At 44.0% G+C, this 24,421-nt stretch overlaps 1 protein-coding gene across 7 annotated transcripts in view; it reads right to left on the bottom strand.

Moving 5' to 3' along the window:
- Positions 1 to 24,421, bottom strand: part of WNK2 (WNK lysine deficient protein kinase 2) — a 312,062-nt gene that overhangs the window by 43,960 nt on the left and 243,681 nt on the right. For all 7 annotated transcript variants that reach the window (XM_040359295.1, XM_040359293.1, XM_040359294.1 and 4 more), the window contains 2 exons: positions 19,635 to 20,200; positions 3,996 to 4,201 (listed from right to left, as the gene is read on the bottom strand). In XM_040359295.1, coding sequence (XP_040215229.1) covers positions 3,996 to 4,201; positions 19,635 to 20,200 — 772 coding nt within the window. The remainder of the gene's footprint in view (positions 1 to 3,995; positions 4,202 to 19,634; positions 20,201 to 24,421) is intronic.

Genomic DNA, 24,421 nt, shown 5'->3' with positions numbered 1-24,421 from the left:
TGCAGGCCAGCCGCAGCACGTTTTTAAAAAGAGTCCGATACAATTTTGGAGCACAGTTCATGTGATTTCTATGGTTATAAACTTTGACAATTCACATCTGAACTGCTAAACAAAGTCGCACCGGAGGGGGCTGAACTCCCACTGTCAAAACCAGTCCGCACATATGCAAACCCAGTCTAACCGCCGCCTTTATGGAGGGAGATGCAGGATGCCACGCAGGTGTGGCAATTCGAGACGTGACATCCAGACAACAGAAGCTGTGGCTTGTACTTTGTCTTAAGAACATGGTATCGGTGCATCCTAATGGGACTTTTTATATGGTCTGACATTGTGATGGACCACATTAGAAATGGTAAAGGGAGATAATATACCTGCAAATGGCCAGTAATAATTATCTTGATTTAGGAAGGAAAACTATGAACAAGGAAACAATGTATTTTTCCTTTATGCTCTTACTTGGCATTATGACAAGGCAAAGGCAGCATGGCAGTAGATGACTCACACAAGAAATAAATTAGATCAACATTGAATTTGCTCTTATGGTTTTCTCATCCAGAGAAAGCATGCTGCTAGCAAAGTCAGAAGGAGGTCAAACTCCTTATCTGAATACTTGATTTAATTTTTTCTAATAATGTACCGTATTTATCGGCGTATAACACGCACCCTAACTTTAAGAGGGAAGTTTCAGGAAAAAATCTTTCCACAGCCCCCTGCGTATAACACGCAGGCACAGTTTACCATCTATTTTTCAGGGTAAAAAAAGTGAGTGTTATACGCCAATAAATACAGTAATTATGAGCTGGAGGACAGCCACACTCCCAACTTCTGAATGGAAAACACTCAATGGGCAGATGGACTTTCCAACCCATTATTTTCTCTAAAGTTACTAAAAAGCACACCTGTCTGAAGAATCAAAGCCTGTTCTGCTAATCATCTTCTCAAAATACTAGTTGCCTGGCTGTTTGTAAAAAAAATCTTAGTGGGTCCGTGACCTGCAACGAGTATGCAGCCAGTGAAGTTACAATTCTTGGTCTGTTTACCTGCTCCAGGTCAGTGACTATTTAGAGAATGTTGGCTCAATATTAAAGCCAGGTAGTTCGAATTTTCAAAAACAGGAATTTTGTTAATGCTGAACCCCAGGGATAAAAACAACCTTTGCAGTGGGATTCCATTTTGTTTAGGGGGCAAGTATACTCACCTAATCCCTCGCTTTCCCAGCAGCTGGCACTCTTCTTCTCTATCTGGTGCCCTAGGTTGGAAGCAGTTTCCCCACTTACAATACAGAATAGCTGGTCCTGCATTGTATGCAATGATGTTGGTGTCTTCCTGTGCCGATTGCCAGGTGCCGAGCCAGGTGAGGTGAAGAGAGAAGAGCACCTACAGGATGGCAGGATCTTTATTGGAGCCTTAAACATCCCTTGTTCTCCTGGAATGATGGTGTCTATAAGTGTTGGATCAGAGGAGTACTATTCTTAGAGGCTGTTTTTGTTCTTAGCTCTGGTGAGTTTCACACCCTAAGGCCCCGTACACACGACCGAGTTTCTTGGCAGAATTCAGCCAGAAACTCGATCGGAGCTGAATTCTGCCGAGAAACCCAGCGTGGGTACACTTTCGGCCGAGGAAGCCGAAGAGTTCCTCGTCGAGCCAAATAGAGAACATGTTCTCTATTTCCTCTATGTTCAATGAGGAAAGTTGGCTCGCCGAGATCCTCGGCCGCTTCACACAGAACTCGACGAGCAAAACGATGAGTTTTGCCCGTCGAGTTCCTCGGACGTGTGTACGGGGCCTCAGGGGAGTTTGCATCACGTGGTGGAAATGGAGTGATCGGTGGAAGGTGCACATTACATTGATTTCTACACCCATCTATTGACATTACTCTGAAGCACTTAGTTAACATCACTTCCTAAAAAGACTTTCAGTGTGGAGTTGGCCACATTTACTCAACAAACAGCGCTGTTTTATAGCATTTGAGTGATACAGTTTTTATACTGTGGACTTTTTAAAACTATTGTTTTTAAATTATATTTGTGTGCCTATAACTGATAGAGCAAGGAAAATACACTGGTTGTGAAGTTGGGACAAAGCCTGTGAGAGCAAGGAAGAATAGTTGCATTTTATGTTCTTCCTAGATAAAATTGAGCATTTATCCCTTGTAGTGCAGAGGGAAGTCATTTCAGCATTAAGCGCTCAAATAGTAGCATAACATAACCCCACTGTATTTAAAAAAAAAAAAAGTATCTCTTTCTGTCAGCACTTACTCCTTGTAGGTCACCATTGCCTCTAACAGTCATGCACATGTAGATCAATTTAAAACAGAGCCCAACTCATGATGTCCTGAAAAGATTTCAAAGCAGAATGGGCAAACAAAAATTGCTCTGGCTATCTGGTTTGGAAGATAAGCTTATATGCATATTAGCAGTCATAAACTGAGACACAATTAATAATAGGTTATGACGTCGAAATCTAAATAGGTCTGGAGTTAGCAAGGATAGTAAAAGCATTTGTTTAGAAAAGAACTCTGCAATGCATCGCTTCACGGAGTGTTGGAACACGCAACAAGGTAGTGCTATATTAGTTGCGAGAAAGAAGGTGAGCGAGTCATGAACACAATGTATACTCCAAAAAGAGCGGTGGTGCAAAAAAATAAAATAAAAAAAGAACTCCCTTTAAAGGGGTTGTAAAGGTTTGTTTTTTATCTTCTAAATAGGTTCCTTTAAGCTAGTGCATTGTTGGTTCACTTACCTTTTCCTTCCATTTCCCTTCTAGGGGCCAGATTCACGTATCTGGGCGTATCGTTGTGCGGGCATAGCGTATCCTATTTACGCGCCGCCGCCGCAACTTAGACAGGCAAGTGCAGTATTCACAAAGCAGTTGCTCGGTAAGTTGCGGCGGCGTAGCGTAAATGGGCTGGCGTAAGCCCGCGTAATTCAAAGTAGGCTGGTAGGGGGCGTGTTGTATGGAAATGAATCGTGACCCCACGTAAATGACGAGCCTAACAAACGGCGCATGCGCGCGCATGCTCAGTATCACGTTGAATCTCTCCCTAAGTTACGCTGGCTCAATGTTTAGTTGACGTGAACGTAACCTACGCCCATCCCCATTCACGGACGACTTACGCAAACGACGTAAAGTACGACACTGCTCCGAAGTTTCCGACGTCCATACCTTAACGTGACTTACCCCTGCTTTATGAGGGGTAAAGTTACGCCGGTCGTACGCCTTACGTACACCGCGTATTTTAATACGCCGGGCGCAAGTACGTTCGTGAATCAGCGTATCTAGCTCATTTGCATATTCGACGTGGAAATATACGGTAGCGGCCAGAGTAAATATGCACCCCAAGATACGACGGCGTAGGAGACTTACGCCGCTCGTATCTTGGCAACAGTGAGGCGTATCTGATTCTATGAATCAGTCGCAAAGATACGACGGCGCACATTCGGACTTACGACGGCGTACGTGGAGATACGCCGTCGTAAGTCCTTTGTGAATCTGGGCCTAAATGTTTATTTTCTTTGTCTGAATTTCTCACTTCCTGTTTCTCCTCAGAAAGCTTCACACCATCATCTGAGCGCTGTTTAGTCGGCCAGAACAGCTTACTAAACAGCTTACTGAGGAGGAACAGGAATTGAGAAATTCAGACAAAGAAAACAAAGAAAAAAAACATTTAGAAGGGAAATCGAAGGAAAAGGTAAGTGAACCAACAATACACTAGCTTAAAGGAACCTATTTAGAAAATAAAAAACGAACCTTTACAACCCCTTTGAATAAAAAGATAAAATACAAATTCACCCTTTTGATGGGCAAAAAATGGACAAGTGGGGGAAGCGAAAAGTACGAAAGGAAATGGACACGTAAAAGCAATTGTGTTCCTGAAAACATTTCAGCATTTGGATACTCGAAAGTGGAATTATATGTTAAAAAGGCAGAGTCTTCCTTTATAATAGCAATGCATGTTAGGTATACATAGTGAAAAACAAAATGCATCAACCTACTTGCCCCGTTTTTCAGCTGCTGAACCAAAGGATTAAGTAACTTTCCACTTTTCAGTTTATTCTTGCTGACCCTGCGTCGACGGCCACTTGGTGGCGCTGCATGTAGGAATCCCACATTAGGAGGAAGAGGCTTGCCCAGCCTGACGTAAAGAGATTCTATCTCTCTCCTCTGCTGTACTTGTAATTCTGTGATTTCTTTCATGTGCCTGACAGGAAAAAAAAAAAAAAAAAGCTTCACTTCTAGAACCGGCATAAATCAAAGGCTCCAGCCATCTATACATTAATCTGGTACTAGTGGAAATGGACGAGGAAAGAGGATGTCCAGCTGCATTATTATACATTGAATAAAAAGCTTTTAGTGCAACACATTATTGATCCCTAAGGGCGGCATTGATTAAAATGAACTAGAACGGACCTTGTAAACATTTTTAAAACCTATTCACAAAGCAACAACGATGTAAAAAATTCAGTACAGCACCTGAACCAAATGTTAAATACAAGTTCTCATTGGTGACTATGAATTATTGCATGCCCACTGCTCTCTCCTTAATGAATGAGCCCAATACAGAAGATGTTTATGTCAGACAATACAAAGAGCTCTTGTAATAAGTCCAAAGTGCAATAACCCCTGTAGTGACCAATCATCACCAATTATCTGATTACCATACACACATAAATTCAACTGTATGAGCAATTCAACTATTTAGACACATCGTTTTACTTTTATTTACCTAATCCTTCATCCCCCCCAGACAATGGTGAACTGTCCCTTGGCATCAACATGTCCAACACAGGGTTATAAACCCTGTTTTGGTCAACCCTGGACTGCTGGAGCGTGGGGGAGAACCGGCTGAGGGGGATTAGTCTAGCTGCAGGAAGGAGCAGAGGATCGGTAAGTAAATCTTTTTTTGATCCTCTACCTAAACAAGCAATTAACCCTTGTAGTGCAGGTGCAGCCCCAAAGCAAGGGAACATTTTTTAGCTGCTTACAGTTGGGTCTTCAGGTGCATTCACCTGTATGGAGAGAGAAGCAACTCTGCCACCAACAAAACCGCATCAACACAGCCAAGGCTGCAGACATGGAGATTGAGGGCTATAGTCTCAATCTCTTTCTCTGTCTTAAAGGTGAAACATCAGAGGTCTGTTTAGACCCATAGGCGTGTGCAGGGGGTGTGCCAGATGTGCCTGGGCACACCCTAATCCTGAGGTTGAAAACCTGTCAATGGTGGGCAGGTGACAGGTAAACCACAATCCTTCCTTGCCGACACTCAGAACATGGACAGGAGAGGGGGCGGGGTGGAATTTAGTGGAACCGATTTGTATTTTCCTCCTGTAGCAGCTGAAAGTAGGCGTCTCCTCCTCTCCCTTTTGTCAACAGCTGCCACAGGAGAAAAATATAGAGGATCGATACTAATATATGGCACCCCTCCCTTCCCTGTTCCTGGTGCCTGGGTCCCCCATGTACTTCGTTGCTCTTCCTCCCATTGTTTTAGGATGGAGAGTGGGGAAGAGGCCGGTAAGTATGTCAAATGCATATGTGTTGGAGCTTTGGGGTGCACACCCTAATGCAATAGGCTGCACACACCTATGTTTAGACCCCTGATATTTCAACAAAGCATCCCAAATGGCTCCTAAACAAATTGTAAAAAAAAAAAAAATGATGCCATGGGTACCAGGGTCACAAAGGTCACACTTACCACCAGGGCTCTAGTGTTCCGCCACCTGGCTTGGAGGGAAGGGCCTTTGAAAGGAAGGGCGCTAGCCCTGGGGCTCAAGGTGGTTCTTCATGGTTTCTTGTACCAGGGCCCTGAAGGTTCTAGTCAAGCCTTTGTAAGACTCAAACACAACATTTCTAGCACAGGACATTGCTGGGGATGCCTCTTTGACATAAGCGTTCTTGACAAATTAAAAGGAAGGCAGCTACAAGGAGAATTCTAGAAAATATTTTTCAGAATTCTGTTTCATGTGTGATAGACATGGATTATTATATATATATATACAGGCCCGGACTGGGACAAAAAATAGGCCCGGGCATTTTAGACTGAGCAGCCCGGGGGGGGGGGGGGGGGCACGCGGCGGGGGTTAATGATGGAATGCCCGCACAGAGAGAGAGACTGCTCCACATTTGTGGCACAGAGAGAAATCACTCCACATTGCTGGAACAGAGAGAAATCCGTTGACATTTCCCATTGTTGTACTGAAGTCAGTTGATAGATCGGAGTCTGTATAACCAGTCTGCACATTGATAGATTGAAATTTCTGCTGAACTGGGAGATTTTCAATCTATTTATGATGGCCTAAGTCCACCAGTCTCCGAGTTTAATAATATCCTCAAATCTCCTGAAAGGGGTTCTCAACTTAGGTTTAGAAATTCACTTTGAACTCCACCTTATTTCCAGAACTCTCATTAGGTATTAGATGTGCAAAGAATAAGGTGAGAGAACATCTAATACCTATAAAGAGTAATGAAAATAAGGTGGAGTACAAAGTGAAATATCTGGAGGGACTGGCTGAGGTTAAAACAGGCAGGGAGGAAATTAGGCATCACCTCCTTACTGTCTGTCAAATGCCTCTGAAAAGTGACATGAGAATTGATAACTTTTCAGTGGAGTATCTGTGAGTGCAAGCCTTTTGGCTCACACTGGTGCTCAACATTTTTTTGGGGGGAAGCAATCAAACTGAACAAAAACAGCAAATGCAGCCACTGTGCCCCATTATATGCAGCCACTGTGCCCCATCAAATGCAGCCACTGTGCCCCATTAAATGCAGCCACTGTGCCCCATCAAATGCAGCCACTGTGCCCCATCAAATGCAGCCACTGTGCCCCATCAAATGCAGCCACTTTGTCCCATCAAATGCAGCCACTGTGCCCCATCAAATGCAGTCACTTTGTCCCATCAAATGCAGCCACTTTGTCCCATCAAATGCAGCCACTGTGCCCCATCAAATGCAGCCACTTTGTCCCATCAAATGCAGCCACTTTGTCCCATCAAATGCAGCCACTGTGCCCCATCAAATGCAGCCACTTTGTCCCATCAAATGCAGCCACTGTGCCCCATCAAATGCAGCCACTTTGTCCCGTCAAATGCAGCCACTGTGCCCCATCAAACGCATCCACTTTGTCCCATCAAATGCAGCCACTGTGCCCCATCAAATGCAGTCACTTTGTCCCATCAAATGCAGCCACTTTGTCCCATCAAATGCAGCCACTGTGACACACCCTCCACCCACTCGCTGTCTGACCGACACTTACCCCATCTTAGTGGCCGGTCAGGCATGAATCTATCCATTTTACATATGGGGGTGGCATAATGGAGGGGGCAGTGCCCGTGTGCCCTTAATGGACAGGCCGCCACTGTGGCGGTTTTCCATAGCCCCAGTCCCTCAGACTTCTAATTAGAAATTGTGCGTTTTTGCTGCATTTTTTGGAATTGCACCACAGATGCGGCATGCAGGACTTTTTGTGCACTTTCAGGACATGCAGCAAAAATGTACAACCTAATAGAAGTCTATGGGACTGGAGGGTAACATGCCAGAACACCAGCACTGCAGCTAAACTGCAGCTTGCCAGTGTGAACCCACATCATAACATCTAGGAGGGCAATAAACTGTCACAGGCTGCTGTAATATAACACTTAATATGCAGAGAGGGGGGAGAGAGAGCAGGAAGGGAGGGAGGAGAAGCTTACTTGTTGTCACTTACTTGGATGGGACATAATGGACAGTCCCAGGAGGGGCTCACTTGTTTTTTTTTTCTAAGGCTGTGGATGCCGAGCTGACTGCTTTGTTTTAACTTTCCCGCCCACAAATCTTCTTCACAGACAACACAGGGCTGCCAGGAGTGTGGGCGGGGAAAGAAAGAGCAGCTCCACCCAGCCTCTGATAGAGCTTTGTGTGGAGGAGGGAGGGGCTGGGCATATCTAAGGCCCCATGCACACGAGACGCTGCTAAACTCGAGTTCAGAGGCATTTGGGCATTTTTTTCAACTGCCCCTGAACACATTTAATGTTATCCTATGTGTCCATGCACACATTCGGGTTTTTTTGCGTTTTAAAGCAGTTGGGTTTAGGCTCGTTTTTTCAGAAGCAAAATTTTGGGTTCAGACGCAAAAGTTTTCGCGTTTCAGACGCAAATCGCGGCAAAACGCGGTACCGGCGTTTTGCCGCGATTTCGTTTATAGGCGTTTTTAAAGGTGACCTATTTTTTTACATTAGAAATCTCAAAAATGATGGCAAATTATGAAAAAAAAATTGAAAAATGTAATTGCTTGCATTGCATTGTGGACAATCCACAACTTGTGGCAGGTGACGTGGCCAGTGGACAATCCACAACTTGTGGCAGGTGACGTGGCCAGGTGATTTGGCAAGTGGATAATCCACTTGTGGCAGGTGACGTGACAAGTGGACAATCCACAACTTGTGGCAGGTGTCGTGCTCAGGTGACGTGGCAAGTGGACAATCCACAACTTGTGGCAGGTGACATGGCCAGTTGACGTGGCAGGTGACGTGGCCAGGTGATGTGGCAGGTGACGTGGCAGGTGTCGCGGCCAGGTGACATGGCAAGTGGACAATCCACAACTTGTGGCAGGTGGCGTGGCCAGGTGACATGGCAGATCACGTGGCAAGTGGACAATACACAACTTGAGGCAGGTGACGTGGCAAGTGGACAATCCACAACTTGTGGCAGGTGACGTGGCCAGATGACGTGGCAGGTGACGTGGCCAGTGGACATTCCACAACTTGTGGCAGGTGACGTGGCCAGGTGATGTGGCAGGTGACGTGGCCAGGTGACGTGGCAGGTGACGTGGCCAGGTGACATGGCAAGTGGACAATCCACAACTTGCGGCAGGTGACGTGGCCAGGTGACGTGGCCAGTGGACAATCCACAACTTGTGGCAGGTGGCGTGGCCAGGTGACATGGCAGATCACGTGGCAAGTGGACAATACACAACTTGAGGCAGGTGACGTGGCAAGTGGACAATCCACAACTTGTGGCAGGTGACGTGGCCAGATGACGTGGCAGGTGACGTGGCCAGTGGACATTCCACAACTTGTGGCAGGTGACGTGGCCAGGTGATGTGGCAGGTGACGTGGCCAGGTGACGTGGCAGGTGACGTGGCCAGGTGACATGGCAAGTGGACAATCCACAACTTGTGGCAGGTGACGTGGCTAGGTGACGTGGCCAGTGGACAATCCACAACTTGTGGCAGGTGGCGTGGCCAGGTGACATGGCAGATCACGTGGCAAGTGGACAATACACAACTTGAGGCAGGTGACGTGGCAAGTGGACAATCCACAACTTGTGGCAGGTGACGTAAGCAGTTGACGTGACCAGTGGACATTCCACAACTTGTGGCAGGTGACGTGGCCAGGTGATGTGGCAGGTGACATGGCCAGGTGACGTGGCAGTTGACGTGGCCAGGTGACATGGCAAGTGGACAATCCACAACTTGTGGCAGGTGACGTGGCCAGGTGACGTGGCCAGTGGACAATCCACAACTTGTGGCAGGTGGCGTGGCCAGGTGACATGGCAGATCACATGGCAAGTGGACAATACACAACTTGAGGCAGGTGACGTGGCCAGTTGATGTGGCGTGTGACGTGGCCAGTGGACATTCCACAACTTGTGGCAGGTGACGTGGCCAGTTGACGTGGCAGGTGACGTGGCCAGTGGACATTCCACAACTTGTGGCAGGTGACGTGGCCAGGTGATGTGGCAGGTGACGTGGGCCAGGTGACATGGCAGGTGACGTGGCCAGGTGACGTGGCCAGTGGACAATCCCCAACTTGTGGCAGGTGACGTGGCCAGGTGATTTGGCAAGTGCATAATCCACTTGTGGCAGGTGACGTGGCAAGTGGACAATCCACAACTTGTGGCAGGTGTCGTGGTCAGGTGACGTGGCAAGTGGACAATCCACAACTTGTGGCAGGTGACGTGGCCAGTTGACGTGGCAGGTGACGTGGCCAGTGGACAATCCACAACTTATGGCAGGCGATGTGGCCAGGTGATGTGGCCAGGTGACGTGGCAGGTGACGTGGCCAGGTGACATGGCAAGTGGACAATCCACAACTTGTGGCAGGTGACGTGGCCAGGTGACATGGCAGGTGACGTGGCCAGGTGACATGGCAAGTGGACAATCCACAACTTGTGGCATGTGACGTGGCCAGGTGACATGGCAGGTGACGTGGCCAGTGGACAATCCACAACTTGTGGCAGGTGGCGCACTCGGCCAGCTCAGTGGCCTTTTTGCAGGACATTAGAGCAGCCCAGGGGGCAAATGCATTCTTTCAACCCAGCCCAGTCCGCCCCAAGGGCCTTGGTACACCTCTGGGTAGAAGTGACATGAGGGCCGTTCGCGGGCCGCGATCGGCCCGCGGGCCGCCAAGGGCCATTCGCGGGCCACTACCGGCCCGCGGGCCGCCGCGGCCCACCGGGCATATGCCCGGTATGCCCTATGGCCAGTCCGGGCCTGTATATATATATATATATATATATATATATATATATATATATATATATATATATATATATATATATATATATATATATATATATATATATATATAGCACCGATACTAAACATTTGCCTGATACCTGAAACTGATATCCATTGTTTCAGCTGACAGTGGGATTCCCCCACCAACAGCTGAAATGTAAAAAAAAAAAAAAAAAAAAAAGCCAGCAATTATTGGTTGATAAGGAGCCACTGTGCTTAACAACCAATGAAAAATTCAGCTGTCAGTGGGGTTCGTCTGTTGACAGCTGAAGTGTAAACTGAAGTCCCGGCAACTGGAGCGGACAAAAAAGAAAAAAGAAGAAGCAACAATATTGCTCAGTCAAAAGATAAGAAACATTGTTTCTGTTTGTATCTTACTGTTTTCTTCATCTACAGATCAAAGGACTGAAAGCAACCAGTTTAAAAGCAACCTGTCAAATAACATTTTATTATTATTATTATTATTAAGTGCTCCAATCTTTAAGTCCTTATTAACCCCTAATTTACTCTAATCAACCTTGACTTCTTATTCGCCTCCATTTAACAATTTTCCTGGTGATTTTTGTTTTTTTACTTTGATATAAAAAAATATTAATAATTCATACTTTTTTTGTTTGCCCTGTTGATTGATATTTTTAGACCTTTAATATATATTTATAAGTTTCACATTAAATGTTATAAATAAAACATGTGCGGAAGGTAATCTGTAATTGGTATCGGCGAGTACAGAAAAAATATTTTTATGGCGCATTCCTAGCTATTTATATATTTTATTTATTTTTTGGTAACAAAATTTGAGCTTTCTATTTTGGCGATGTAATGCATGGAATTGTATTGTATATAGTGGCTAGTATTCAGTATTTTGGACAGACATTATTGACCACTTTAAGCCCAAAACCTTCTCAAATATATTTTATAAAACAAACTCTGCATTTTGGTCAGGACTTTAAGGTTCTCAATACAGAAAACAGTAGTAGAGAAAATATGCAGCAGGGCAGTTGAGTTATTTAATCTAAACTAGCGTTTCTCAATTTTTTTTCAGTGAAAGCACACCTTTAAAATTCTGCATGAGACACCAGATTCAGAAATGTAAAAAAAAAAAAAAAAAAAAAAAATTTGACACAACACAGCAACATTCACACATGTAGGACACCCATCAAAAAAGGTAAAAGTGCACAATGAAAACATGCACTAAAAATCCGGCTTGATCCACTTGCTGTATTTTTAAAGGCATTTTGATAAAAGCACCCCTAAAGAAACTCGAAGGCACCATGGTTGAATAAGGCTGTTCTAGAACACTGTTAATCCATCATTTGTTCAGAGAAGCACAATGCTAAAATAGTGACTTTTGGTTGCCACAGTCATTGCTCACACACAGACCTTTGACATTTATATAGGAGGAGATTAATTGACAAATTTATCTGGGGTGGGCGCTATTAAAGCAGGCAAGTTAAATGATGCATTTTTCTCTGATCCTACGCTTTCGGAGGACTAGAAGCCATTAAATGATGAAACCAGGGCAGTCAATATTTGTCACCAGTTTACATTTTGTGTGCAAGTAATAAATAAAAACTCTGGCACATTCCTTGGTTTAAAAGAAAGATATCAAGAGAAATTGCAAAGTTTCAATATTAAGCTCTCTTCTGAAAATGCCAGGTGCCGTTTGCCATGATGATGGTTTTGGTAGCTTTTGAGTCACTGACCGGGAGCAACTACAGTAATAGGGAAAAGTCACACTTGCTACTTGCTTTTCTTGTGGTTTGACTCAGAAGTACTGAAGCTAGGCAGAGCCATGAAACTTGCATTTTAAAGAGGGGAAGGTCAACAAAATGTGTCAAAATGAGTCTCCAAATTTCTCTCTTCAAAAGGGTATCTTTTAGGAGCCCCTTGGATTCTAGGCATAGGCTATACATGGCACCTCTTCTATCCATGTACCAGGTTTAGGTCTTCAAACTGATCTGAGTTTCAGTGGAATTACTTTGGTCCTAGGCCCATGCAATACATGAGACCTTAGCTTAGCTTATGAGATTGAGATAGAGTGCCATTTCTCATGCCTCCAAGCTCCACTATACAATGCCAGAGGCTGTGCTGCCAACTAAGGGATCTGGCATTGACAGTTGAGTGCCAGGATACAGAGCTTAGAACTGGGAAAACCAAAGTTTATTCTAGACTTTGGCAGAAGTAGCAGCCCTGTGTACAACCTGGGCCAAGAATCCAAGGACATCCACATTTTAGGCCAGGTCAGGCCCAATACACCTCTACATTTGGTTAAACCTGCAGCCCTTTCAAGCTAGGTGACAGATGTTCTCCAGTTTTTTTTTTCTCCAACGGGTCTGAAAACATGAGGGGAGTGCTGCAACACTTTAAATCGGCTAATTGCACATCAGATTCTCCTTACTGAATGCCATTCAGGGCAGAGTTATGCTAGAGAACACAACTGTCCATCTATTTGCAAACAGCTTCCTTTCAAGCCAATACGCTGCCAGAATGTGCATTAGACATTATCAATCATAAATCTCCTTTAGCATAGAGTCCCAGGCTACAAAAAAAGGGGGTTTAGTACTGCACCACAGCTTGCACACGTTGTTAGCATATTTGGGAAGGCTTAAGCCATAAACAAAGCTCAACAGTAGTCACCCACAGACAGGATTTAAAGATATTTCCGAAGTGAAGAATAAAACATTTGGTTACAGGCACAGCATGCCATTCCACTATCAATGATATCTTTGATCTAGGCCAGATGGGCCAGCGGTAGAGCCTTAAAGCAGCTCTTTTTTTAGAATCATAATGCCCATTTATTATTTCAGTCCTCTTTACATTTCAAATACATATATACACACACACAGTGAGGGGAAAAAGTATTTGATCCCCTGCTGATTTTGAACGTTTGCCCACTGACAAAGAAATGATCGGCATATCATTTTAATGGTAGGTTTATTTTAAAAGGTGAGAGAGACTGAAAAACAACAAAAACATCCAAAAAATATCCATATCGGAGGAGCCCAGGTGCTCCTGCTGAGCTACTTGGAGGTCGAGGGGGATAGATACACCAAGCTGTGGATTACCTTCTCTCTGTTCTATGATAGAAGGGAGATATTGCTGAACTGGAAATCAGCCGCCCCACCCACCCCTGAATCCTGAAAAAAGGCTGTCAACTCAGTGTTACTTACAAAAACTTACCTAAGAGTAGGCAATATCCAGGGAAATTTGATAAAGCATGGATAGATGCATGTGGGTGAAGGTACAGGGATGGTGACCCGACAAAAAGGCAATTGTTATTTCGCTGAACATTAAAAAGGTACCCTCCTCTCTCTACGGTACTGCGGTGTGAAGGGTAAGCTAAAGAATAGGGGTCTGGACAGCCAACCTCTGAGCAATTCGGAATTGGTATGCTCTCAGAATACAGACTGCAGAATTGACTGCTGAAATATGATCATCATCTTTGATTGTGGATCAACTCTTTAGATATTAATATGGGGATATCATTTCTATCTGTAACTGACTGTGATGCAATGCTGATTTATTTAATAAAAACTTTTCTGTTAAAAAAATAAAATAAGTATTGATCCCCTATCAACAAGATTTCTGGCTCCCAGGTGTCTGCTATACAGGTAATGAGCTTAGATTAGGAGCACTCTTAAAGAAGCTGAGGGTAAAGGTGATGGACTGGCCAAGCATGTCTCCAGACCTAAACCCTATTTTGCATCTGTGTGGCATCCTCAAAACAGAAGGTGGAGGAGCGCAAGGTCTCCAACATTAACCAGTTCTGTGATGTCGTCATGAAGGAGTAGAAGAGGACTCCAGTGGCAACCTGTGAAGCTCTGGTGAACTCCATGCCCAAGAGGGTTAAGGCAGTGGTGGAAAATAATGGTGGCCACACAAAATATTGACACTTTGGGCCCAATTTGGATATTTTCACTTAGCGGTGTACTCGCTTTTGTTGCCAGCAGTTTAGACATTATTGGCTGTGTGTTGAGTTATTTTGAGGGGACAGCAAATTGACACTGTTATACAAGTTGTACACTCACTACTTTACATTGTAGCAAAGTGCAATTTCTTCAGTGTTGTCACTTGAAAAGATATAATAAAATATTTACAAAAATGTGAGGGGTGCGTATATGTATATTTTTCATTTGGACAGAGCTGGAATGGGTTAGAGTCTGTCACATTTTTATTGTCTCTGTACTTGCAAGCAGGTTGCCTATGCTATTAGCCAGGCCCATGTGGATGCCCAGATTAAGGAGGAAAGGCGTTAACTCTGCTATGATTTCTGTCTTACATTCGTGGGTTTTTGGGGTCCAACCGCCTGGCCTGTGATATATAAAAAGGCAGAGGTCTGGGTCTCATGGGCGCAGGGGTCAGTGAGGAAAAAGACCGGGAACTTGACAGGACATGCCAAGAGATGTAGTCCCCCTATGAACACCAGCCTTTGGAATAAACTGCATCTACGCTCCTGGCAAACAGAACCGCGCACATGGGAACAATAGTATAATCGTACAAAACATGGCCCACTGAGTAATGTGGAGTTCGGTTCGCACCATTAGTAAACAGTGGGAATATGCACTTGGTCCTGATCAGCGTAATGTTCGCAGTGTTTGCACCCGGCACAATGCGAGGCGCATTGTCTGGAATGCCTGCGCACACATTTCTGCGCACGGTCAGTGGAAAACTGCACACGTTGCTCTGCACATGAATGTTTGCATACGTCACTACCTGATATCTATTTGAATGTATACAAGTGCCTGATTGGCCCTTTTTGAAGGAATACAAGTGTCCGATTGGCTGATTGCGAGGCCATCACCTCTTTGTTATCCCTGTTCAGCCCTATAAATAAAACGGGAATGTCCTATGTCACCAAGACTTTATACCGACCTCCCAACCTGATACCAGCCTGTGTGTCTGTGTTACTTGGTTTCCCGGATTATATACGAAAGAGTTGCAATTGTGATTATTATTTGCTTATAGTCGAAGCTCATCATTTCCACAACATTGAGTGTGTAGGATACAGGACGCTATCCTCAAAATAACTTTACATGACACTGCACACAAATGGCTGCCTTAATGTTTGATTTTCACATGACTGCAGTCCATGTTTGGTACTGATGAGCATGAACAAGGTGTAATCCTGGTGTGGGGACAACAGACCCTGCTTGGGCCTGGCGTAGCCCAGAAGAACTCACCCCTGAGGTAGGCCTCCTGTACAACCCAAACTTGGTGCCCAATGATTTAATGGGGAATCGCATGGAGGTGTGACCTGAATCACAACACGCAGCCCACCCTTACAATCTAGTTCTTGCTAATTCTGTAGATTGCTTCAGAAAATGGGTGGATGAATTTCTAAAATGCACAAAATATACAACATGCAATTGCAGCCCGTCAAGAACACTCACTCCTTTAGACATCCATCCATTTTGATATTTGCATTAGGACTGGGGGCTCTGTGTGAGGGATCCAAACTGTGCTCGGGAATGATTAAGCGTACTATAAAGTGGATTACTTGGAAGAGGTGGCGGCCCTGGGCATAGTTCACTTGTGGTCCGTACAGTTCACATCAGTGTAAGTGCAAACCACGCCTGAGCACAGAACTTTCCATAGATCACTGGACACAGAAGCAGGGATCACTGTGGTCTGGTTGGCAGAAGTGATGATAGAAGTGTGCCACCAGAATATTTACTTATAAGCCCAGTGTGAATGCAGACCAGTGAGGGAGTGGGGAGGGGGCAAAATCAAACTCGGCTATGGGTCAGTTCAACTATGCCCAATGTGAGTGCACCCAAAAAATAAGGTATGTAATGAACGCCAAAAAATGGAAAAGGAGGAATCCTGAAAAGCAAAATAAATGTAGATTAAACTTCACCTTCAGCTCAAACTTCTCTTCATTCTAGTTGTCATACTTCATTTTTGCTACTATTCAACTCTGACTGAAACTAGAATTTCAGTGACACTATATAACAAGTCTTTACTTCAAAAGCAAGAAGAACCTTAAAATATGACAAAACAAAATGGAGATTTTTACTCTGCCAGGACTACTTTAGCTGTAATTCTGAAAATTGCTACACAGTGACTAATGCAGTCAGCAAAGACGCTCTGAGTCACTTCCAATTATCCTTGTAGATTACTTGCGTCAAGGACTTCAAAACTTTTGTTAAGTGCAGGCATTAGTGGGAAAATAAGTTGCTTTATCTTTGCGTTCCCAGTCAGTCTAAAAGTATTCACAAGTTAACTGTCAGAAATAAGACATTCTGTGAGTTTTATAATTGGAGCATGGTCATCAAAAGCATATTGGATCAGCTATAACAGGGAGGGAAGAAATGTCATAAGCGGTCAAAGCCAGTAAAAGGACGGTCAAGGTTAAAATAACTATAACAATAGGGATTTACTATGGTAACCTGTAACAAAGGGTGCTTCAGAAAAAGAACTTGTTCTGAGAAAAAAGGCATACTGCCATTACTGATCTTCTAAAAATACTACCGTTATTTAATTGCAGCTGTGCAGATTTAATGGCTTCACACTTTTAGTGAATCTATAGCTCCATTGAACATCCTATTTTACTTATTAGGGTAGGTCTTTATCCGATACTGCATTTTTTCGGACAGTACCTTTTTTTGGATATTGGGATTCTACCACATACGGAAATTCAAAAATATAAGCCAATAGGGTCCTGTCCTGCAGACACAACAGGAAATGAGAGGCAATCTACCCAAAGTGAAGGGAAATTCAGTTAACAGGTTTTCCTTCATCACCTTTTCTGGTGACTGCATAAAACATGTTTCTTATAGTTTCAGATAAAGGGGCGAAGAGGTAAAACACAGTCAACTGTTTATTGTTATGTTCATTTCTGCTTGATTAAATTTCCCAAGTGGTGGGGACCCCTGACAGTAAAATTATTTTTGTAGCGTGGGTTGACAACAACCAAGGCAAGACAAGTAATTTGCGCCCCTAACCCACAGACATTTAGTGCTCCCTGAGTCCTTTCCACTTATTAAAGTGGAAACCCCTTTATGGTTCATTTTAGGATGTAACACTCACTTTGTTCTCCTTTCCTTTCCCTTTTATCTCTCTCTCTAATTTCTTGTCTCTCCCCCCCCCCCCCATCGGTCTCTCTTTTGCCGTCTTTCTTGTTCTTTCTCTTATTCTTTCTCTCCCTCTTTCTTTGTTCCTCCCCCTCTTTTCCACTTCCTTCCATGTATTCTTTATTTTTATGCCTTCTCCTACTCCTTGGTGGGGGGAATGGGATGAGTGGCAGTGTTGGCGGGGAGTTGGGATTAGTGGCAATGCTGGGGGGAGTTCTGACCAGCCAACTTAGGTGCTCTTGATCAAGGTCATCTGCTGATCTGAGAACTGTAGCAGGGACTTTTGGCAACTATAATCACAGGTAGTGTTATTCACTGTGTCCCTGACTTCGTGGTGTCTCGTAGCAGTGACACCTATGCCAAAACCAGGAGAAAGGGTCGTCTCGAGCCCCTCCCACTTCACATACCTCATTAGTCAGCTGACTTCTAGTCGCTGCACCCCAGCCATTCCATGAACTGAATGGGCGGCTGCGTAGAGCCTGAGCAGGCTCCAAAGAACAGCAAGGCTGGATGGCCACAGCCCTGTTGGGCTGTCGCAAAAAGGCTGGGAGAGTGGTGTGGGTTTCAGGAACAGCCCAGGATATGGTGACCCCTGGCAAAACATCATTCGACCCCCAAGGGGGTCCCGACCCCCAGGTTGAGAAACACTGTGCTAGAGAGATTCACCCTCACAATCTGTACTACTGTCCATTGAAAGGGCAAGACCTTAGAGTTATGGGAATTATTCCAAAAGGGTGCACTTGTTCTGGCGATGGCTACAAAAGGTGGAACTCCTTGCCACATTAGAGATTTCTTCTCCCTTCCTGTGGTGTCTCCGATACATGAAATTAAGGTAAATCTCCCTAGCAAGGACAAACAGCAATACGATCCCAGCAGAGGTTCTATGCATTCCCTACTCTGTCTAAAATGAAAAAAAATAAAAAATATATGGACAAATGTCTTCATTTAATAAGGTCTGCTTCCATTTTTTCATTACTGCGATATCTCAAGTCTACATTAAAAGTTTACATATTGTATTACATTTGTAAGATTTAACACATTATATATATATACACTGCAATAAAAAACTTCCCTGATTTCGCCTATTACACATTGACACTAAAACTTTTTCCGATCTTCAGACAAAATTTTATTTCAACCATTAAAACATTTACTGTATAGAAGAAAGTAATAAACACCAGCTAAGGCTGTAAGTAATAGATGGCCACAGGCAGATTCAAATTCGATCCATCAATCTCCGGTGAATATCAATCCATGTATGGGCAGGCTGGTTGCACTGAAGTTGATCTATTGATCAACTTCAGTACAACTAGCGTATCAGTTTTTTTTCATTAAATCACTGCCGATGGCAATAGCCACAAGCAGTGATCGTTGTAGTCTGACAGCGGGAAAACATCCTGCAGTCAGAATACAGTAACTCCAGTCAATCACCCTCCCTCTTGAAAGGAACGCCCATTCCCCGCGGGCAGTCGGAATCTTCTATGTACGATATAACAGTGAGTACGGGGATAAAAAAATTAAGACAGGCATACTGTAGCTCGCGCTACAATGCCGAATTTTATGCTAAAAAGTTGTTCTGCAGGGTGAAACACCGCTTTAAATGATTTTACCACCTTGAGTTAAAAGACTGAAACCAAACACTTTCCAATGACGCTGTGAAAAAAATGTTAGCTTGCAAATTTGAACACTTTTCAGCCCATTTAAAAAAGAGCAGTCTAACGCTGATGTCACACAGAAGATGGCATGATAGCAAGATAGCATCAGGAGCACAAAAAGGCAGCTTGTCTGTATGGTATTGCCCACTCACTAGCTGGCACAGCAAGGTGCCCCTCTCTCACCCAATATCCCCACGTTGGGGATTCGCCAACATTCGGGGCCAGCGAGGAGAAATTCCACAGAGAGAAGACTTCACTCATCTGCGTGACTGCCACTGGTGAAGTGTTGCCAGTCACAAAATGCCCTTGTGAAATCAGCTTAAGAGCAGACCCCATAATGCGTAAGCTAGGGCCTTTTCTAACCAGGAAAACAGTATTCTGACATTTTAGATGTACAGACCCAGATATACATACTTTTCTCTGAGATTCTGCAATTCCTTCTTCATATCAGCATCCTCAAACTCCGAGTCATTGTCACTACTCACATAGGAAGACTGTGAATGGAAAGATGTCACATTTATTGAAGGGATTTTCATGCCTTGTCCACTTGGGGAATCTGGGCTCTGCACACTAGACTTTCGATGCAGGAAAGCTGCAGCTTTCTTCATGAAGTCATTGGCCCCTTTGCTTGGGGTTGATGGAGCAGAATCTTTGGCCTTTCGTTGAAAAATCTCATCCCCTGAATCACTTGACACGTGTCCACAGAAAAGAGAATTTATAGGAGAAGATGTATGTGCGCGAGGCACAGAAGTCTTGACTAGATTGGTGGGAAGTTGGTCAAGATAGACATCTGGAGGAGCTGAAAACCTCTGATAACATGGAAATGTGACAGTCACCTCGTCTTCTGTACTCAGAACAGAAAACCTCCCAATTGTTTTTGACTTTTCAGCATGATGATGTCTCTTTTTGGGAGAAGAACTTCCCTCTTTCACCTTCTGATCTCCAGAATAGCGTCTTTGTGATGAAGCAGCAGTATGGATCTATCAGGGAAAAAAAAGAACACAATGCTCCAAATTCAGAACAATCCTTCAGTATTGAGTGATAACACAAACTATACACACATACACACACACACACACACACGCATACAGTTTTTAATTATTTAATTATTATAAATTGTTTAGAGTGGAGCTTTATGCAAACCCCTACATACAGATCGCTTAAGGACCAGCGCACGACGATATACGTCGGCACAATGGCACGGCTGGGCAGATGGACCTACCTGTACGTCCCCTTTAAGATGCGGCATTATGGGCTGCCGCAAGCTCCGTGAGTCCGACTGCGGGGATACCTGTGATCGTGTCACGGAGAGGAAGAACGGGGAAATACTGACGTAAACAAGCATTTGCCCATTCTTCCTAGTGACAGGACACTGATCACAGCTCCCTGTAATCGGGAGCAGTGATCAGTGTCATGTCACACATAGCCCATCCCCCCGACAGTTAGACACACTCCCTAGGACACACTTAACCCCTTCAGCACCCCCTACTGGTTAACCCCTTCACTGCAAGTGTAATTTTCACAGTAATCAGTGAATTTTTATAGCACTGATCTCTGCATCAATGACAATGGTCCCAAAATGGCGTCAAAAGTGTCCGATGTGTCTGCCATAATGTCGCAGTCACAATAAAAATCACTGATAGCCAAACCAATTGCAAACCAATCAATAAATGCTCATTAGAAGTATAAGCATACGTATCGGCCTAAACTGAGGAAAAAAAAATTTTTTTTCTATATATTTTTGGGGGATATTTATTATAGCAAAAAGTAAAAAATATTGCTTTTTTTTGTTTATAGCGCAAAAAATAAAACCCGCAGAGGTGATCAAATACCACCAAAAGAAAGCTCTATTTGTGAGAAAAAAAAAGGACGTCAATTTTGTTTGGGAGCCACGTCACACGACCGAGCAATTGTCAGTTAAAGCAATGCAGTGGCGAATCGCAAAAAGTGCGCTGGTCTTTGGCCAGCCAAATGGTCCAGGGCTTGTGGTGAAGTGCACAGTCAGGAAGAACACCATGCTAATCCTGGGTTTTGCTTTTCCTAGATCACCTCTCTGGTCACTGGGACAGAGCTGATGATGCAGATTCATTGTCCAATGATAATTTCTGCACAGTATTGCAAATACTTTGGCAGGAAAATAAGAGGGGATTTACTGAAACTGGAGCAACTGTGCATGTCAAACAATAGCTTCTACCTTTCATTTTAAAAGCTTAAAGGAGTTGTAAAGGAAAAAAATGTTTTGCCTAAAATTAATGTCTGCAAGGTAGACAGACAGAATAGTGTAATGATTCTGTTAAAAAATAATACCTAATAAATTCCTTCATCTATATCACCTCCGGTGTTCTAGTTTCTGTTCTCTCATTCACTTCCTGGTTTGCGGCGCTCGTTCATGAAAGAACTACATTTCCCAGTATGAATTGCGGCACGCCCAGTAATTCACACCTCCTTGAAGTCTCTAACACGTAGAGAGCGTCCTGCCGCACAGATGTAGTTCCCAGGAGGGGGCGAGCACGTTACTGACCACCGCAGTAAAGCCTCCCATCACGGTGGCGAGTTACAATCGGACAAGCAGGAAGTGAACAGAACAGAGAAGAAATAGAGCAACTTCTGAGCAAAAATGAATAATGAGGAAGTAAAAAAAGAGGAATGTCTACAGGTAAAGGATGCTTATTATGAATTTTTATTTTTTTTATTTTACAACCCCTTTAATTGAATAAACTGAAGATAGAAGCCAATTGGTTAACAAGCACAGTTGCTCCAGATTCTACTTCAGTTTTAGTAAATTCCCTCCATTAAATACACTGTATGTATTTATACTGTTCATTTATCTGTCTGGAGTTTAAAACATTCCATCTTATGGGAAATTTTGATTACAGCACTAGATGGTACATAAAAGCATACCAGCCCTTTCTGACAAAATCTATATTAATGCAAAAGAAGCACTTGCTCAACAGAACTTCTAAAAACTGTAAATACAGGAGTTTTAGGATTCTGGGACTGGCAAGCCTGGAAAAGAAAGACCTTTCAATTGAAATACTGTAACAGGAACATAAATCAATTGCAACAAGTAAGGCCAATTTCACACTAGCCTGTTCTCTGAAAAGCAATACACAAAGGTTTAGTTTTTAGAGTTTAGCTAAGCAGTCCCTTCAGGAGGTGATGAAACTGCCTCCTGAATGTCTATGTTTTTTTAAAATCTGAACAGCAATTTACAATGGGATTAAGGGCTCTTTCACACGGAGCGGACCGTTTCTGGGTCCGCTCTGTGTGTCTCCGTCGGCTCAGCGGGGACAGCGGATAGGGCAGTCCCCGCACACAGTGCAGGGCGGCGGATAGGGCGGTCCCCGCACACAGTGCAGGGACCGCCCTGTCTCAGCTCCGCTCTGCCCTATGGGGAACCGGATGCAGACGGACCGTCTGTCCGTCTGCATCAGTTCCGTTCCGCCGGACGGAAGAAAAATAGGGTTTTCTTCCGTCCGAAAACAGGATTCCCGACGGACGCGGAAGCTAGCGGATGCTCCATCCGCTAACGGACGTGATCCCATAGGGATGTATTTCAAGTCCGTTAACGGATTTGTAATAACGGACAGGCGGAGCGGACGTCTGAAAGGAGCCTTATGCACAACAACTGCCACATGTACTTTTATGGTCAAGTGGCAAGCTGTGCTGCCTGTCAACTCAACATACCTCGTAAAATCTTCCGCAATGCAAAGCATTATAGCTGTGGCATGTACACCGCCCTGTTTTGTAGGCTTCGGGGGGGGGGGGTCTAAACTTCTGCTCAACTGTCTGCTTTTACCACTCACCCCCTTACTGCCCATATCAAAAGAGCTAAATTTCCTACAAAATTATAAGTCTCCTTAATTCAAAGTAGCTAAATACACTGTAGAAATACATATATGGGAGCTGCCCTACCTATTTGTATTTCTGTCCATACAGTCCTTTCAAACGATTAAAACCGCCACAGCTGGCATAGTGACCTGACTTTTCTCGGTTTCAAATAAATCCTAATGCTTGGTCTCCCACCTTTCCTCAATCAGAGATTGGACAGTTAAGGAACAATCCGACTGATAAAGGTCATTTCTCTGCCCTCTCCTCTTGTCAGTGCCAATGAATGCAAGACTACCAATTGGACCCGGGTACTGCTTCTCACAGTTTGCATGTTGCCATAGAGCGATTTAAAAAACTGCTCAATTCAAGTTAAATTCAGGTATTTCTGCCAGCTTATATATATTTTTTTTTTACACACAATTTAATTTATTTTTCTTAACTGCCTAGGTTTAAGCTTAGAAAATGTAGTTCTATCTTTTTCACTTTGCTGTTGAGGAAGTCTAAAACATTTCAGTTTGGAAATGCGACTCCTTTTGTTATGCCCACGGAGGCTAGATGGGAGCTGGCATTACATGGATGACCCAGCTGCCAAATGATTATTCCTGCCACCAGACATAGGATAGTCTCGGGGGGAAAGCAGAAATACTCTGTTGTAAAATCTATCCCAGATAATTGACTCTTTGCTGAGCAAGCTCAATCAGTGGACATGGAGGACATAGATCCCCGGCAGATTTTGTTAGTTTGCCCACTTACAAAGAAATGAAGGGTCTGTAATTTTTTTCATAGGCTTATTTTAATGCATAGTGACAGAAGATCAACCAAAATCCAGAAAAAACACATGATACAAATGTTATAAATTGAATTGCAGTTCAGCGAGTAAAATAAGTATTTGATCCCCTACCAACCAACAATAATTCTGACTCCTACAGACTGGCTACAGTATGTGCTGATGTGGTACACAGATCAGTCCTGTCACTTTAAGAAGGTGCTCCTAATGACAACTCGTTATGTGTATAAAAGTCACCTGTCCACAGAATCTTTTTCTTCCATTGAAACCTCACCATCATGGGCAAGACCAAAGATCTGTCAAAGGACATCAGGGACAAGATTATAGACCTGCACAAGGCTGAAATGAGCTACAAGAGCATCAGCAAGAAGTTTGGCGAGAAGACAACTGTTGGAGCGTTTATTTGCAAATGGAACAAATACAAAATAACCACCAATCGCCCCAGTTCTGGAGCTCCATGCAAGATTTCACATCATGGGGCAAGGATGATCATGAGAAAAAAGTGAGGGATCAGCCCAGAACTACACGTGAGGAGCTTGTGAATGATCTCAAGGGCAGTTGGGACCACAGTCACCAAACAAAC

Source organism: Rana temporaria, chromosome 7, assembly GCF_905171775.1.
Source record: "Rana temporaria chromosome 7, aRanTem1.1, whole genome shotgun sequence".
NCBI lineage: Eukaryota > Metazoa > Chordata > Amphibia > Anura > Ranidae > Rana > Rana temporaria.
The sequence above is the reverse complement of the archived record's forward strand: the minus strand, read 5'-3'. Positions and strand labels throughout refer to the sequence as shown.